At 38.4% G+C, this 13,659-nt stretch overlaps 2 protein-coding genes across 5 annotated transcripts in view; one reads left to right on the forward strand and one right to left on the reverse strand.

The window, feature by feature from the left end:
• Positions 1 to 13,659, forward strand: part of LOC138845174 (large ribosomal subunit protein uL23-like) — a 1,058,548-nt gene that overhangs the window by 915,337 nt on the left and 129,552 nt on the right. The gene's annotated exons all lie outside the window — the stretch shown is intronic.
• Positions 1 to 13,659, reverse strand: part of ADAMTS12 (ADAM metallopeptidase with thrombospondin type 1 motif 12) — a 363,744-nt gene that overhangs the window by 105,527 nt on the left and 244,558 nt on the right. For all 4 annotated transcript variants that reach the window (XM_002714101.5, XM_070056623.1, XM_070056624.1 and 1 more), the window contains one exon: positions 12,413 to 12,558. In XM_002714101.5, coding sequence (XP_002714147.2) covers positions 12,413 to 12,558 — 146 coding nt within the window. The remainder of the gene's footprint in view (positions 1 to 12,412; positions 12,559 to 13,659) is intronic.

The raw sequence follows: 13,659 nt of genomic DNA on the forward strand, positions 1-13,659 counted from the left end.
AAAAAAGAACAGGCGTAGTCATCTTAATATCAGACAAAATAAACTTGAACACAAAAACTGTTAAGAGAGACAAAGAGGTGCACTATATAATGATTAAGGGATCAATTCAACAGGAAGATATAATGATTATCAATGTATATGCACCTAATTACAGGGCACCAGTTTATTTAAAAGATTTGTTAAGGAATTAAAGGGAGACTTAGACTCAAATACAATAGTACTGGGGGACTTCAATACTCCACTCTCAGAAATAGACAGATCAATAGGACAGAAGATCCACAAGGATACAGTAGATTTAAATGACACTATAGCCCAAATGGATCTAAGAGATATCTACAGAACTTTCAATCCTACAGCTAAAGATTTTACATTCTTCTCAGAAGTACATGGAACCTTCTCTAGGATTGACCACATACTAGGCCATAAAGGAAGTCTCAGCAAATTCAAAAGAATTAGAATCATACCATGCAGCTTCTCAGACCATAGGGGAATGAAGTTGGAAATTAGCAACTCAGGAATCTCTAGAGCATATGCAAACACATAGATTGAAAAACATGCTCCTGAGTGAACACTGGGTCATAGAAGAAATCAAAGGAGAAATCAAAAACTTTCTGGAAGTAAATGAGGACAACAGAACAACATACCAAAACTTATGGGTTTCAGCAAAAGCAGTGTTAAGAGGAAAGTTTATATCAATAAGTGCCTATATCAAGAAATTGGAAAGGTACCAAATAAAAGAGCTTTCAACACTTCTCAAGGATCTAGAAAAACTGCAGCAAACCAGACCCAAATCTAGTGGGAGAAGAGAAATAATTAAAATCAGAGAAGAAATCAAGAGGATTGAATAAAAAAAAAAACATTACAAAAAATCAGCAAAACGAGGAGCTAGTTTGTTGAAAAAAAAAATAAACAAAATTGACACCCCATTGGCCCAACTAACTAAAAAAAGAAGAGAAAAGACCCAAATCAATAAAATCAGAGATGAAAAAGGAAACGTAACAACAGACACCACAGAAATAAAAAGAATCATCAGAAATTACTACAAGGACTTGTATGCCAGCAAACAGGGAAACCTATCAGAAATGGATAGATTCCTGGACACATGCAATCTACCAAAATTGAACCAGGAAGACATAGAAAACCTAAACAGACCCATAAGTGAGACAGAAATTGAAACAGTAATAAAGGCCCTCCCAACAAAGAAAAGCCCAGGACCAGAAGGATTCACTGCTGAATTCTACCAGACATTTAAAGAAGAACTGACTCCAATTCTCCTCAAACTGTTCAGAATAATCGAAAAAGAGGGAATCCTCCCAAATTCTTTCTATGAAGCCAGCATCACCTTAATTCCTGAGCCAGAGAAAGATGCAGCATTGAAAGAAAATTACAGACCAAAATCCCTTTGAACATAGTCGCAAAAATCCTCAATAAAATTCTCGCCAATAGAATACAACAACACATCAGAAAGATCATCCACCCAGACCAAGTGGGATTTATCCCTGGTATGCAGGGATGGTTCAATGTTTGCAAAACAATCAATGTGATACACCACATTAACAGACTGCAGAAGAAAAACCATATGATTATCTCAATAAATGCAGAGAAAGCATTCGATAAAATTCAACACCCTTTCATGATGAAAACTCTAAGCAAATTGGGTATAGAAGGAACATTCCTCAATACAATCAAAGCAATTTATGAAAAACCCACAGCCAGCATTTAATTGAATGGGGAAAAGTTGGAAGCATTTCCACTGAGATCTGGTACCAGACAGGGATGCCCACTCTCACCACTGCTATTCAATATAGTTCTGGAAGTTTTAGCCAGCGCCATCAGGATGAAAAAGAAATTAAAGGGATACAAATTGGGAAGGAAGAAGTCAAACTATCCCTCTTTGCAGATGATATGATTCTTTATTTAAGGGACCCAAAGAACTCTACTAAGAGACTATTGGAACTCATAGAAGAGTTTGGCAAAGTAGCAGGATATAAAATCAATGCACAAAAATCAACAGCCTTTCTATGCACAGGCAATGCCATGGCTGAGGAAGAACTTCTAAGATCAACCCCATTCACAATAGCTACAAAAACAATCAAATACCTTGGAATAAACTTAACTAAGGACGTTAAAGATCTCTACGATGAGAATTACAAAATCTTAAAGAAAGAAATAGAAGAAGATACCAAAAATGGAAAAATCTTCCATGCTCATGGATTGGAAGAATCTACATCAACAAAATGTCCATTCTCCCAAAAGTAATTTATAAATTCATGTGATACCATCAAGATACCAATGACGTTCTTCACAGATCTAGAAAAAATGACGCTGAAATTCATATGGAGATGCAAGAGACCTGGAATAGCTAAAGCAATCTTGTACAACAAAAACAAAGCTGGAGGCATCACAATACCAGATTTCAGGACATATCACATGACAGTTGTTATCAAAAGAGCATGGTTATCAGCCCTAAAGGAATTCGGATCCAGCTGAAAAGCCCATGAGAGTATTACAGGCATGGAAAGCCAAGATACTCTGGGAAAAAAAAATACCTAAATGAAAGATCTCTGTGACTGAGATCCCGGTGGAAAGAACAGGTCTTCAAAGAAGGAGGTACCTTTCTCTGAAGGGAGGAGAGAACCTCCATTTTGACTATGAACTTGTCTAAACAAGATAAGAGTCAGAGAACTCAAAAGGCTTCCATAGCCTTGGAAACTCATGACTGGAGCATAGGGAGATTACTGATGCCATAAACAGGAGTGTCAATTTGTAAAGTCAACAACAGGAGTCACTGTGCACTTACTCCTTATGTAGGATCTCTGTCCTTAATGTGCTGTACATTGAGATTTAATGCTATAACGAGTACTCAAACAATATATTTCCTTTTGTGTTTCTATGGGGGTGCAAACTGTTGAAATCTTTACTTAATGTATACTAAACTGATCTTATGTATATATAGAAAATTGAAAATGAATCTTGATGTGAATGGAAGGGGAGAGAGAACGGGAAAGGGGAGGGTTGCAGGTGGGAGGGAAGTCATCGCGGGGTGTCGCTCCCCCTCTTCACGGAGGAACGACACAGGACCCTGAGCTGTTCTTTTGTCTGCTCGGCCCTTCCCGGGTTTGCTGCTGGTTCTTCCCGGGTTGGCTACCGACCCTTCCACCTCCGTGGAAGGGCAGTTCCCCCTGCCACTTTCCCCACTTCCGCGGGGGAGCAGCACACTGCCGGCCGGCTCTCTCGGGGGCTGCTCAGGTGTTCTCCTTAGATGTTCCTGGTGCATGTTGTCTCTCTCCTCCTTTATAGTCCTCTTTCACCAATCCCAACTCTGCTACCCACACGCTGAGTACGCTGCTTTCCTCCAATCAGGAACAGCTCCTGCAGCTTGTCAAGTTGGTGAGAGGCAGCTGTGTAGAAGCTGTTTGCTCCTCTCCCAGCGCCATATTGTGGGAGAGCAGATGCATAGAATAAGTCTTAATTCCAGTAACAGTCTAGTCCAAGTTGCTCCCCACAGCGGGGGAGAGGGATGCCAATGTAGTCCATAAGCTGTACTTTGGAAATCTATATTCATTAAGTAGAAGTTAAAAAAAAATAAAAAAAACACAGCATGGTACTGGTACAGAAACAGATGGATAGACTGATGGAACAGAGTATAAACAACAGAAATCAACACAAACATCTACATCCAACTTATATTTGATCAAGGATCTAAAACCAATTCCTGGAGCAAGGATAGTCTATTCAGTAAATGATGCTTGGAAAATTGGATTTCCATGTGCAGAAGCATGAAGCAAGACCCCTACCTTTCACCTTACACAAAAATCCACTCAACATGGATTAAAGACTTAAATCTATGACCCGACACTATCAAATTATTACAGAACTTTCGAGAAACCCTGCAAGATATTGGCGCCGGCAAAGACTTCTTGGAAAAGACCCCAGAGGCACAGGCAGTCAAAGCCAAAGTTAACAATTGGGATTACATCAAATTGAAGTTTCTGTACTGCCGTAAAAGAAACAGGAAGGTGAAGAGGCAACCAACAGAATGGGAAAAAATATTTGCAAACTCTGCTACAGATAAAGGATTAATAACCAGAATCTAAAATGAGATCAAGAAACTCCACAACATCAAAACAAATAACCCACTTGAGAGATGGGCCAAGGACCGCAATAGACATTTTTCAAAAGAGGAAATCCAAATGGCCAACAGGCACATGAAAAAATGTTCAAGGTCACTAGCAATCAGGGAAATGCAAATCAAAACCACAATGAGGTTTCACCTCACCCCGGGTAGAATGGCTCACATACAGAAATCTACCAACAACAGATGCTGGAGAGGATGTGGGGAAAAAGGGACACTAACCCACTGTTGGTGGGAATGCAAACTGGTTAAGCCACTGTGGAAGTCAGTCTGGAGATTCCTCAGAAACCTGAAGATAACCCTACCATTCAACCCAGCCATCCCACTCCTTGGAATTTGCCCAAATGAAATGAAATTGGCAAACAAACAAGCTGTCTGCACCTTAATGTTTATTGCAGCTCAATTCACAATAGCTAAGACCTGGAATCAACCTAAATGCCCATCAACAGTAGACTGGATAAAGAAATTATGGGACATGTACTCTATGGAATACTACACAGCAGTCAAAAAAAATGAAATCCAGTCATTTGCAACAAAATGGTGGAATCTAGAAAACATTATGCTGAGTGAATTAAGCCAGTCCCAAAGGGACAAATATCATATGTTCTCCCTAATCGGTGACAACTAACCAACCACAAAAAGGAAACCTGTTGAAGTGAAAGGGACACTATGAGAAATAGTGACTTGATCAGCCCTTGTCCTTACTGTTGATGCACAATGTAATACTTTATCCCTTTTAGTATTTTTTTGTTCTACTTAATACTATTGGTTGAACTCTGTAATTAACACACATTTATTCTTAGGTGTTGAAATTTAACTGAAAAGTTATCCCTGTTAAATATAAGAGTGGGAATAAGAGAGGGAGGAGTTGTACAATTTGGGAAATGCTTAAGCTAACTTGCCCCAAACTGTAGAGTTAGAAACATACCAGGGGATTCCAATTCAATCCCATCAAGGTGGCATGTACCAATGCCATCTCACTAGTCCCAGTGATCAATGTCTGTTCACAATTGATCACACTGATAGGTCTAAGAGTCAAAGGGATCACACAAACAAGAATAGTGTCTGCTAATACTAGCTGATAGAATAAAAAAGGGAGAGAATGATCCAACATGGGAAGTGCGATACACAGCAGACTCATAGAATGGCAGATGTCCTAAATAGCACTCTGGCCTCAGAATCAGCCCATAAGGCATTCGGATCTGGCTGAAAATCCCATGAGAGTATTACAGGCATGGAAAGCCAAGACACTCTGGCAAAAAAAAAAAAAAAAAAAAAAAGGACCTAAACGATAGATCTCTGCGAGTGAGATCCCAGCAAGAAGAACGGGCCATCAAAGAAGGAGGTACCTTTCTCTGAAGGGAGGAGAGAACTTCCACTTTGACTACGGCCTTGTCTAAATAAAGTCGAAGTCAGTGAACTCAAGAGGCTTCCATAGCCTTGGAAACTCATGACTAGAGCCTAGGGAGATTACTGACACCATAAACAAGAGTGTCAAATTGTTAAGTCAACAACAGGAGTCACTGTGCACTTACTCTTCATGTGGGATCTCTGTCCTTAATATGTTGGCCAATGTGAATTAATGCTATAACTAGTACTCAAACATTATTTTACACTTTATGTTCTGTGTGGGTGCAAACTGATGAAATCTTTACTTAATATATACTAAATTGATCTTCTGTATATAAAGATAATTGAAAATGAATCTTGATGTGAATAGAATGGGAGAGAGAGCAGGAGATGGGAGGGGTGGAGGTAGGAGGGAAGTTATGGGGGGAAAGAGCCATTGTAATCCATAAACTGTACTTTGGAAAATTATATTTACTAAATAAAAGTTTTTAAAAAAATCAGAATAATTCAGGCTTTGCCTTACTTAGATGCTATAATCAATCATAGCCTGGTCATCAGTTGTGTTTTTATATCTGTTTCCTCTTTTTTCATTTGCCCAATTACCATACCAATCTAACCCTTACCTCTAATCACGTCTTTCCTCTGCCCACTTTCCCCTTATTTAACCCATGATGCAACACTGCTATACGGTTAATTTTTCAGATTTCCCTAATCATTTTAGCTTTCTGTTTCAAAATCTTTAGTGATATTCAATGGCTACAGAGTCAAGTCAATCCTGAACTTGGCATTCCGGGCCCCCATCATCCTGCCTTAACTCACCTTGACAACTTTACTTCTCACACTCCTCTTCATTTTATATTGTTCCCATGGTACAAGATTATTTTTTACTATTTCTTTTCTGTGCCTCTGGATATACCTCACCTTTCTTAATATCTATATGTGTGCATTCTGTCTATGCTTTAAGTGCCAAATAAGTGTTAGCTTCATTTTGAATCCTTCCTGAATTCCAACCAAAATTAATCTCCTGGTAAGTAACACTTCATATCCCAATTATATGCCCTTCCTGAACTTATTCTCAAAGATAATTCTCTGAAAATTCAGTTCAAACCCTATATCTTCTATCGTGACAAAGTAGTACTTTGAGAATAGAAGACTTTTAATAGGAAAGGATTCAAGATGGCTGAACAGGGAAAAGACATGCTGGTTTTGACCACAGGAAGATACCAGAACAGGGAAGAACCACATTTCCACGGGACAGTAGGAGAGAACTTTGTAGTGGAAAGTATACAGGAAGAAGAGAGACTCCGTGGAGCAGCAGGGATGGTACAACCATGCAGCAGTAAATGGGACACTGCCATTGAATCCTGTAGCCAGTGGCTGGTGGAGATACCATCTTCTCAGAGGTGAGAGGGATCTTCAGCAGACCATGCCACTGGAGATACTGCCTGAGGGGGAAACCTCACAGTGGGTCTGACAGTGAGTCTGGGTTGAAGAGGTAGCCAGGGACAGATGGTCCACCTAACCACATGAAAGGAGAGCACACTGCTTTCCTCCCCTCCCCTTACCACCAACTTTGAGTCTGGCCTGGAGGGTTGGCAGGGGGTGGGTTGCCTACTTAGGTTTGTAAAGTGAGTGCATGTTGCTCCCTTCTCCTCACTCTGTCAAGGTGCTGCACTCAACTGTCCAAGTTAGAGCACCGAATGACCTCTGGCAGACAGGCAGCTGGCTCCAGGAATGCTGAAGCTCTCCCTGTGGATGGGGAAGTTCAAGGGGACGAGAGTGGATTCCCTGCTCCCTGTGACTGTGTGATAGGACATTGCGTGTGGCTGTATGCCAGTTGCTATGATCATAACCTCTCCCTTGCTAACTCCTTTGCCCAACTTAGGTGTCTCTCAAGTACTCTCAAGTACTGGCTGGAGCTCTCTGGCCCACCCAGTATACACCTCTAGATATCTAATGAAGGAGCAGACATTCCACTAGGCCAGAGAGGCAAATTTCAAAGGTAAAATATTTCAGAGGAGAAAACCAACAAGTGTTTGCACAGATGATTAAAAATAAACATAGAAATACAAGAAACATAAATGAGGAAGACAATATGACTTCCCCAAAGGAATACAGCAACACTTTAATATTACAATGTGAAGAAAAAGAGATTGATGGGCCAGCGCCATGGCTCCCAAGGCTAATCCTCCACCTACGGCACTGGTACTCCAGGTTCTAGTCCCAGTTGGGGCACCAGATTCTGTCCCAGTTGCTCCTCTTCCAGTCCAGCTCTCTGCTGTGGCCCGGGAAGGCAGTGGAGGATGGCCCAAGTGCTTGGGCCCTGCACCTGCATGGGAGATCAGGAGGAGACAGCTGGCTCCTGGCTTCGGATCAGTGCAGTGCGCTGGCCATAGCAACCATTTGGGGGTTGAACCAACTGAAAGAAGACCTTTCTCTCTGTCTCTCTCTCTCATTGTCTAACTCGGCCTGTCCAAAAAAAAAAAAAAAAAAAAAAGAGAGAGAGAGTGATGAAATATCTGAAAAAGAATTCAAATAGATCATCATAAAATTACTCAAAAACACAGGGAAGCAAATACATGAGTTAAAGAAATCATACATGACATGGATGACAAAATTTGCCAAGAGATATATTGAAGAAAAATTAAAGTATTAGAAATGAAAAATTCAATATATCAAATAAACAATACATTAGAAAGGCTAAACAAGAGACTCAGCAAGGCAGAAGAAAGAATACCCAAGTTAGAAGGCAGATCTTTGGAAATATCTGTCAATCTGTCAGACAAAATAAGAGAAAAATTAGAAAAACCAAAAAACAATGTTTTATATTTATGGGATAGCATCAAGCAACTAAATATACATGTCTTAGAAGTACCTGAAGGTGTGGGAAGACAGAATGTATTAAAATACCTATTCAGTGTACTAAAAGCATAAAATTTCTCTAAATGGAAGAAAGACATGACAACCAAGTACAGGAAAAACATAAAACTCCTAATATAAATGTTCAGAAAAGATCTTCACCATGGCAAATTATATTCAGTCTTTCAAAAGTGAAGCAAAGAAACATTAAAACATGCATGTGAGAAATGCCAGATGACCTTTAAAGGATCTCCGATTAGAGGCAGCTAAATTCTCATCAGAAACACTATAGGCTAGGAGAAAACGCAGAGGCATAGTCAAAGTCCTAAAAGAAAAAAAAAACCTGTCGACCAGGAATATTGTACTCAGAATAGCTCTCTTTTATAAATGAAGGTGAAATAAAGACCTTCCAAAACAAGTAGAAATGCAAAGAATGTGCTGCCTTACAAAAGATACTTAGGGGTGTACTACACACAGAAACAAACATAGATCGTGTCATGAAAGAATGTGAAAGCAGAAAATCTCCTAGTAAAAGTACAAAGAAAATCCAAAATGAACAGTAGGAATATTTACTGAAAAATGGCACAACCAAGTCCTTACTTATCAATACTAACTTTGAAGGTAAATGACCTAAATTCTCCAATTAAAAGATTCAGATTTGCTGAATGGATTAAAAAACAAAGGCAATCTATTTGCTGCCTACAAGAAACATACCTCACAAAGATGCACACAGATTGAAAGTGAGAGGATGGAAAAAGGTATACAATGATAATGGAAATTAAAAAATGAGAAGAAGTAGCCATCATGCATCTACAACAAACTAAACTTTTACAAGTGATTAAAATCACTCCTTGGAGAAAGGACAGTCACTTCAACAAACATTGTTGGGAAAATTGAATCTGCATGCAGAAGTATAAAACAAAATTCCTACTCTACAACCTACACAAAAATCAACTCACAATGGATCAGGGATCTAAACCTATGACCTAAATCCACATTACTACAAGAAAACATATGCAAAATACTGCAAGACACTGACATAGACCTGAGCTTCTTCAATAAAATCTCAGAAACATAGACAATAGGCAAAAATAGACAAATTGGATTACATCAAGCTAAGTAAATTTTGCATGGCAAAGGAAATACTCAACAAAGAGGCAACACACAGAATAGGAGAAAATATTTGCAAATTATACATCTGATGAAGGATTGATATCTAGAATATATAAAGAGCTCAAGAAACTCAACAACAACAAAGCAAAGAATCCAGTTAAGAAATGGATTAAGGATATAAACAGACATTTTTAAAAGGATGAAATACAAATGGTCAGCAAATACATGAAAAGAGGCTTGGGATCATTAGCCATCAGGGAAAACAAATAAAAGCCACCATGAGGTTTCACCTTACCCCAGTTAGAATGGCTATTGACCGAAAATCAAAAATAACTGCTGCAGATGATATGGAGAAAAAAGTACTCTAATACACTGTTGGTGAGAATGCAAACTAGTAAAACCATTATGCAAGACAGAATGGAGATTACTCAGAAATCTGAAAATAGACTTGCCATATGATCCATCCATTTCACTCCTGGGAATTTACTCAAAAGAAATAAAATCAGCATTTGAAAGAGTCATATGTACCTCAAGTGTATAGCAGCTCAAATCACAATAGTTAAGATAATGAATCAACCCAGATGTTCATCAGACAATGACTGGATAAAGAAATTGTTGTATATACATACCATGGAATACTACTCAGCCATAAAAAAGAATGAAATCTTGTCTTTCGCAACAATATGGATGCAGTTGGAGACCATTATGCTTAGAGAAATAAGCCAGTTCCAAAAAGACAAATATCATATGTTTTCCCTTAATTTGTGGTAACAAAAAGATACTGTATATGAGTGAAACTGGCATTTTGAGATTTGATTATTGTTTATAGTTCTTGTCAATACTCCTGAGTAACAGTGGTTTTCTACTTACTACTTGTTGAATTCTTTAGTGAAGTGTTAAGCTCATGATTAGAACATAAATTAAAAGTATGTCATTGCAAAAATTAGAAAGAAAAGGAAAAAGTTCTTGTTGAGAGTTATAGGTCTTGTGCTGTTCTGCTATACCTTGTTCTCACTGAATGTCTACTAGGTTTTTTATATCTCCCTCTCTACTTTTCTTAATGTGGCTTGATCTGGTCTTTGTATATCAATGAGCTTTGACTAAGGCAGTTTACATGGCAGGCTCATCTGAGATTAGGCTGGTTTTCAATTCATATTGATGAAATGACACTTTGTGACTTGGCATCTCTCCTATTCATTTTCATCCAATATACATCAGCAAGAGCCTCTTACAAGCCAAGCCCTGCTGGGTTTTCACCAGACAGTTGACCAACAGCAAGGATGCAGTTCCAAGGTCAGAAAATTTTTTCAAGGGAAGAAAATATTTTTATAAAATGTACATTCATTATGATTGGACACAAGCTAGCATTTTATTAGCATAATTAGATATAACTGATATGAATCAGTGACTGGAATCACAGAACTCAATATATGACTATTTCCATCAGTATTATTCTCAATAAATAAACCAACCAGCTATGGAGGGCAGATGTGTTCACTCACCTGAGGAGATTCAATGACAAATTGTGACCCTAAAGATGGAGTAAGGACCTCTCTTCCCAAAAGCTAAGTGAGAGAATCATCCTTCCATCTCTAAACTAGCATGTCTCCTGACTGATACACACAAGTTACTGATGATTCTGTCCACAGGTTATGGAACACACAGCACTGAAGCCTGTATGTCCTGATCTCCAAAATGGAAATCAGACTTCTGATCAAAGGGAAACAAGCTTTGAAATAATTTTCTCTAAAAACAGTTCACTATAGGAAATTTCTGACCTTGAATTCACAAAGTCTAGGATTTAAACAAAAGCAACTTTTGTCAAGGGTAAGATCATAAAGTAATTTTGTCAAGATTCCCCAATTCCACACTGATATGTGTGATAGATAATAACCATTCAATAACTATTAAAATAATTACCATTTATGAATAAATTGTTATGTACAGTGTTAAGCTCTTTATAGACATTAATTTATTAACCCCCAGAAGAAATTCATTCTGCATGTAGTATATAGTTTATAATTCATGCATATATATATATGTACACACATATGTATACTAAGACATTTATTAATAAAAATGGAAATAAGATTTCACATTTATTAATATAAAGGGAAATAAGATTTGAAACTCAGATACTGAGAGAATTGCAATTGCTTTTATCACTTGCCTTTTAAAAAAGTGACCCATATTCTTCAAGGCAGACTAATGTAAGTGTAGGAAAATCTTATTAACTTTTTCATAAGGCAACACATGAACACTTTGTAAAATTTATACTCGAAAACTAGTAAACCAGGAAATTAGTAAAGTTAGTAATAAAATGTTTATTTGAAAACCAAACAAATTTAAACTTAATTCACATATAATATCATTACATAAATTTAATCTATGAAAAATCAAGCAATTTGATTAAAAAAGTGAAAGCCACTTGTGAAATAACTTCAGTGGAATACTGAAGGCATACTATGGAATCCTAAGGTTTAAAAAATTCTTTCCTAAAAACGTTAAGAATAATTATTCTCAAAAAATGGACCTAGCTATTTCTAGTTATCTAAGAGAAGGAAAATAAAAAAATTTTCATTCATTATGATAGAAAGCAAACTAAAATCTTATCAATAAAATGGGCATGACTAATCTCTTATTGATAAGAGAGGTGTTATCTGGAAGAATTATAATCCCCTACAGCCTTCTACATAGATTGTGCTTGTATATATGTGCTTTTTTAAGATTTTGCTTACTCCCTGGTTATACAATCATCTTATCCAAGCTTCAGTAAGAACCGAATGCCAAACCGAAATCAAAACAGAAGCACTTTTTTTCCCACCTTCTGTGTGTCTTCTGGCTCCTTTTTGTCCTTAGGAACTCATTTAATTTCCCATGGGAGGTTTGAGGTCACTCAGGATAGCTTTTCCAGCAGTAGCAGAAGGAAGAGAAGTAACATTTTGCTGCACTTACTCAGGATTGTTGCAGTGTCTCTCTGCATTCTGGACTCCAGCTCCACAGGTCCGGGAACAGTGGGACCAGGGTGACCAGCGACCCCAACCTCCAGGGATGCTCTCTGGTTGCTTCCCCACGGTGATGCACTTTCCAGCCATACACCACTGCAAAGGGGCAAGGGAGGAGTTGGATGTATCAGGAGAGATCCCATAAAAAGCTGAGCCAAGAGCCCTGGCAGTCTAAGGCCAGTCCTCTCAAAGCAAGCAGGCTTCCTAAGGTCACATATTGGGTGTAAAACAAAGAAGGGCTCATAAGAGTTTTGTTCCTATGACTCTTTGGTTTTAGCATCAGAGAATTTCAAGAGTGGAAAGGATCTTTACAGTACCTAGTTAGGAGCCGAGGCAGGGGCCAGCACCGTGGTACAGTAGGTTAATCCTCTGCCTGCGGCACCAGCATCCCATATGGGTGCTGGTTCTAGTCCCAGCTGCTCCTCTTCCAGTCCAGCTCTCTGCTGTGGCCCGGGAAAAAGCAGTAGAAGATGGCCCATGTGCTTGGGCCCCTGCAGCCACAGGGGAGACCAGGAAGAAGCTCCTGGCTCCTGGCTTAAGATCAGCGTAGCTCCGGCCATTGTGGCCATTTGGGGAGTGAACCAAGGGAAGGAAGACCTTTCTCTCTGTCCCTCCCTCTCACTGTCTGTAACTCTACCTCTCAAATAAATAAATAAAATCTATTTAAAAAAAAAAGCCAATGCAGGAGAGTTATGCAAAGTGGAGTTGGCAAGTTGCAGGCCAGAATGTGCATCAGCATGTCAACTGAGTGTGCTTAATCACCAGCTGTTCAGCTACAAAGCTGATTTCCTCCTTATCTTGCTGCAGATATAGCAGTTTCCAGACTGACATGGTGAGGGGCCCTTCTTTATAGACTCCATGGATAAATGAATTCTTTAAAACATTCTTTCAATTTTTAAACTTTTAATTTCAGAATAGCTTCAAATTTATAAAACAAAAATCATGTAGTACTATGTTTCCCACATATCCCACACTCAGTTTCCCTTATTATAAAATCTCATATTAGTAAAATATATTGTTATATAGTTATATACAATATATATGTAGAAAATATACCATACATATGAGTATATTTGTCACAAATTAATGACCTACAACCAGCTTCCTCTGTTTTTTAATGTTTGCATTCACAAAAAGTCTACTTCACTGCCAAAAATCACTAGTTTTTAGAGTAGTCTTTCTTTTACCAAGAAAAAA

The sequence above is a fragment of the Oryctolagus cuniculus genome, chromosome 14 (genome assembly GCF_964237555.1).
Source record: "Oryctolagus cuniculus chromosome 14, mOryCun1.1, whole genome shotgun sequence".
Taxonomy (NCBI): Eukaryota; Metazoa; Chordata; class Mammalia; order Lagomorpha; family Leporidae; genus Oryctolagus; species Oryctolagus cuniculus.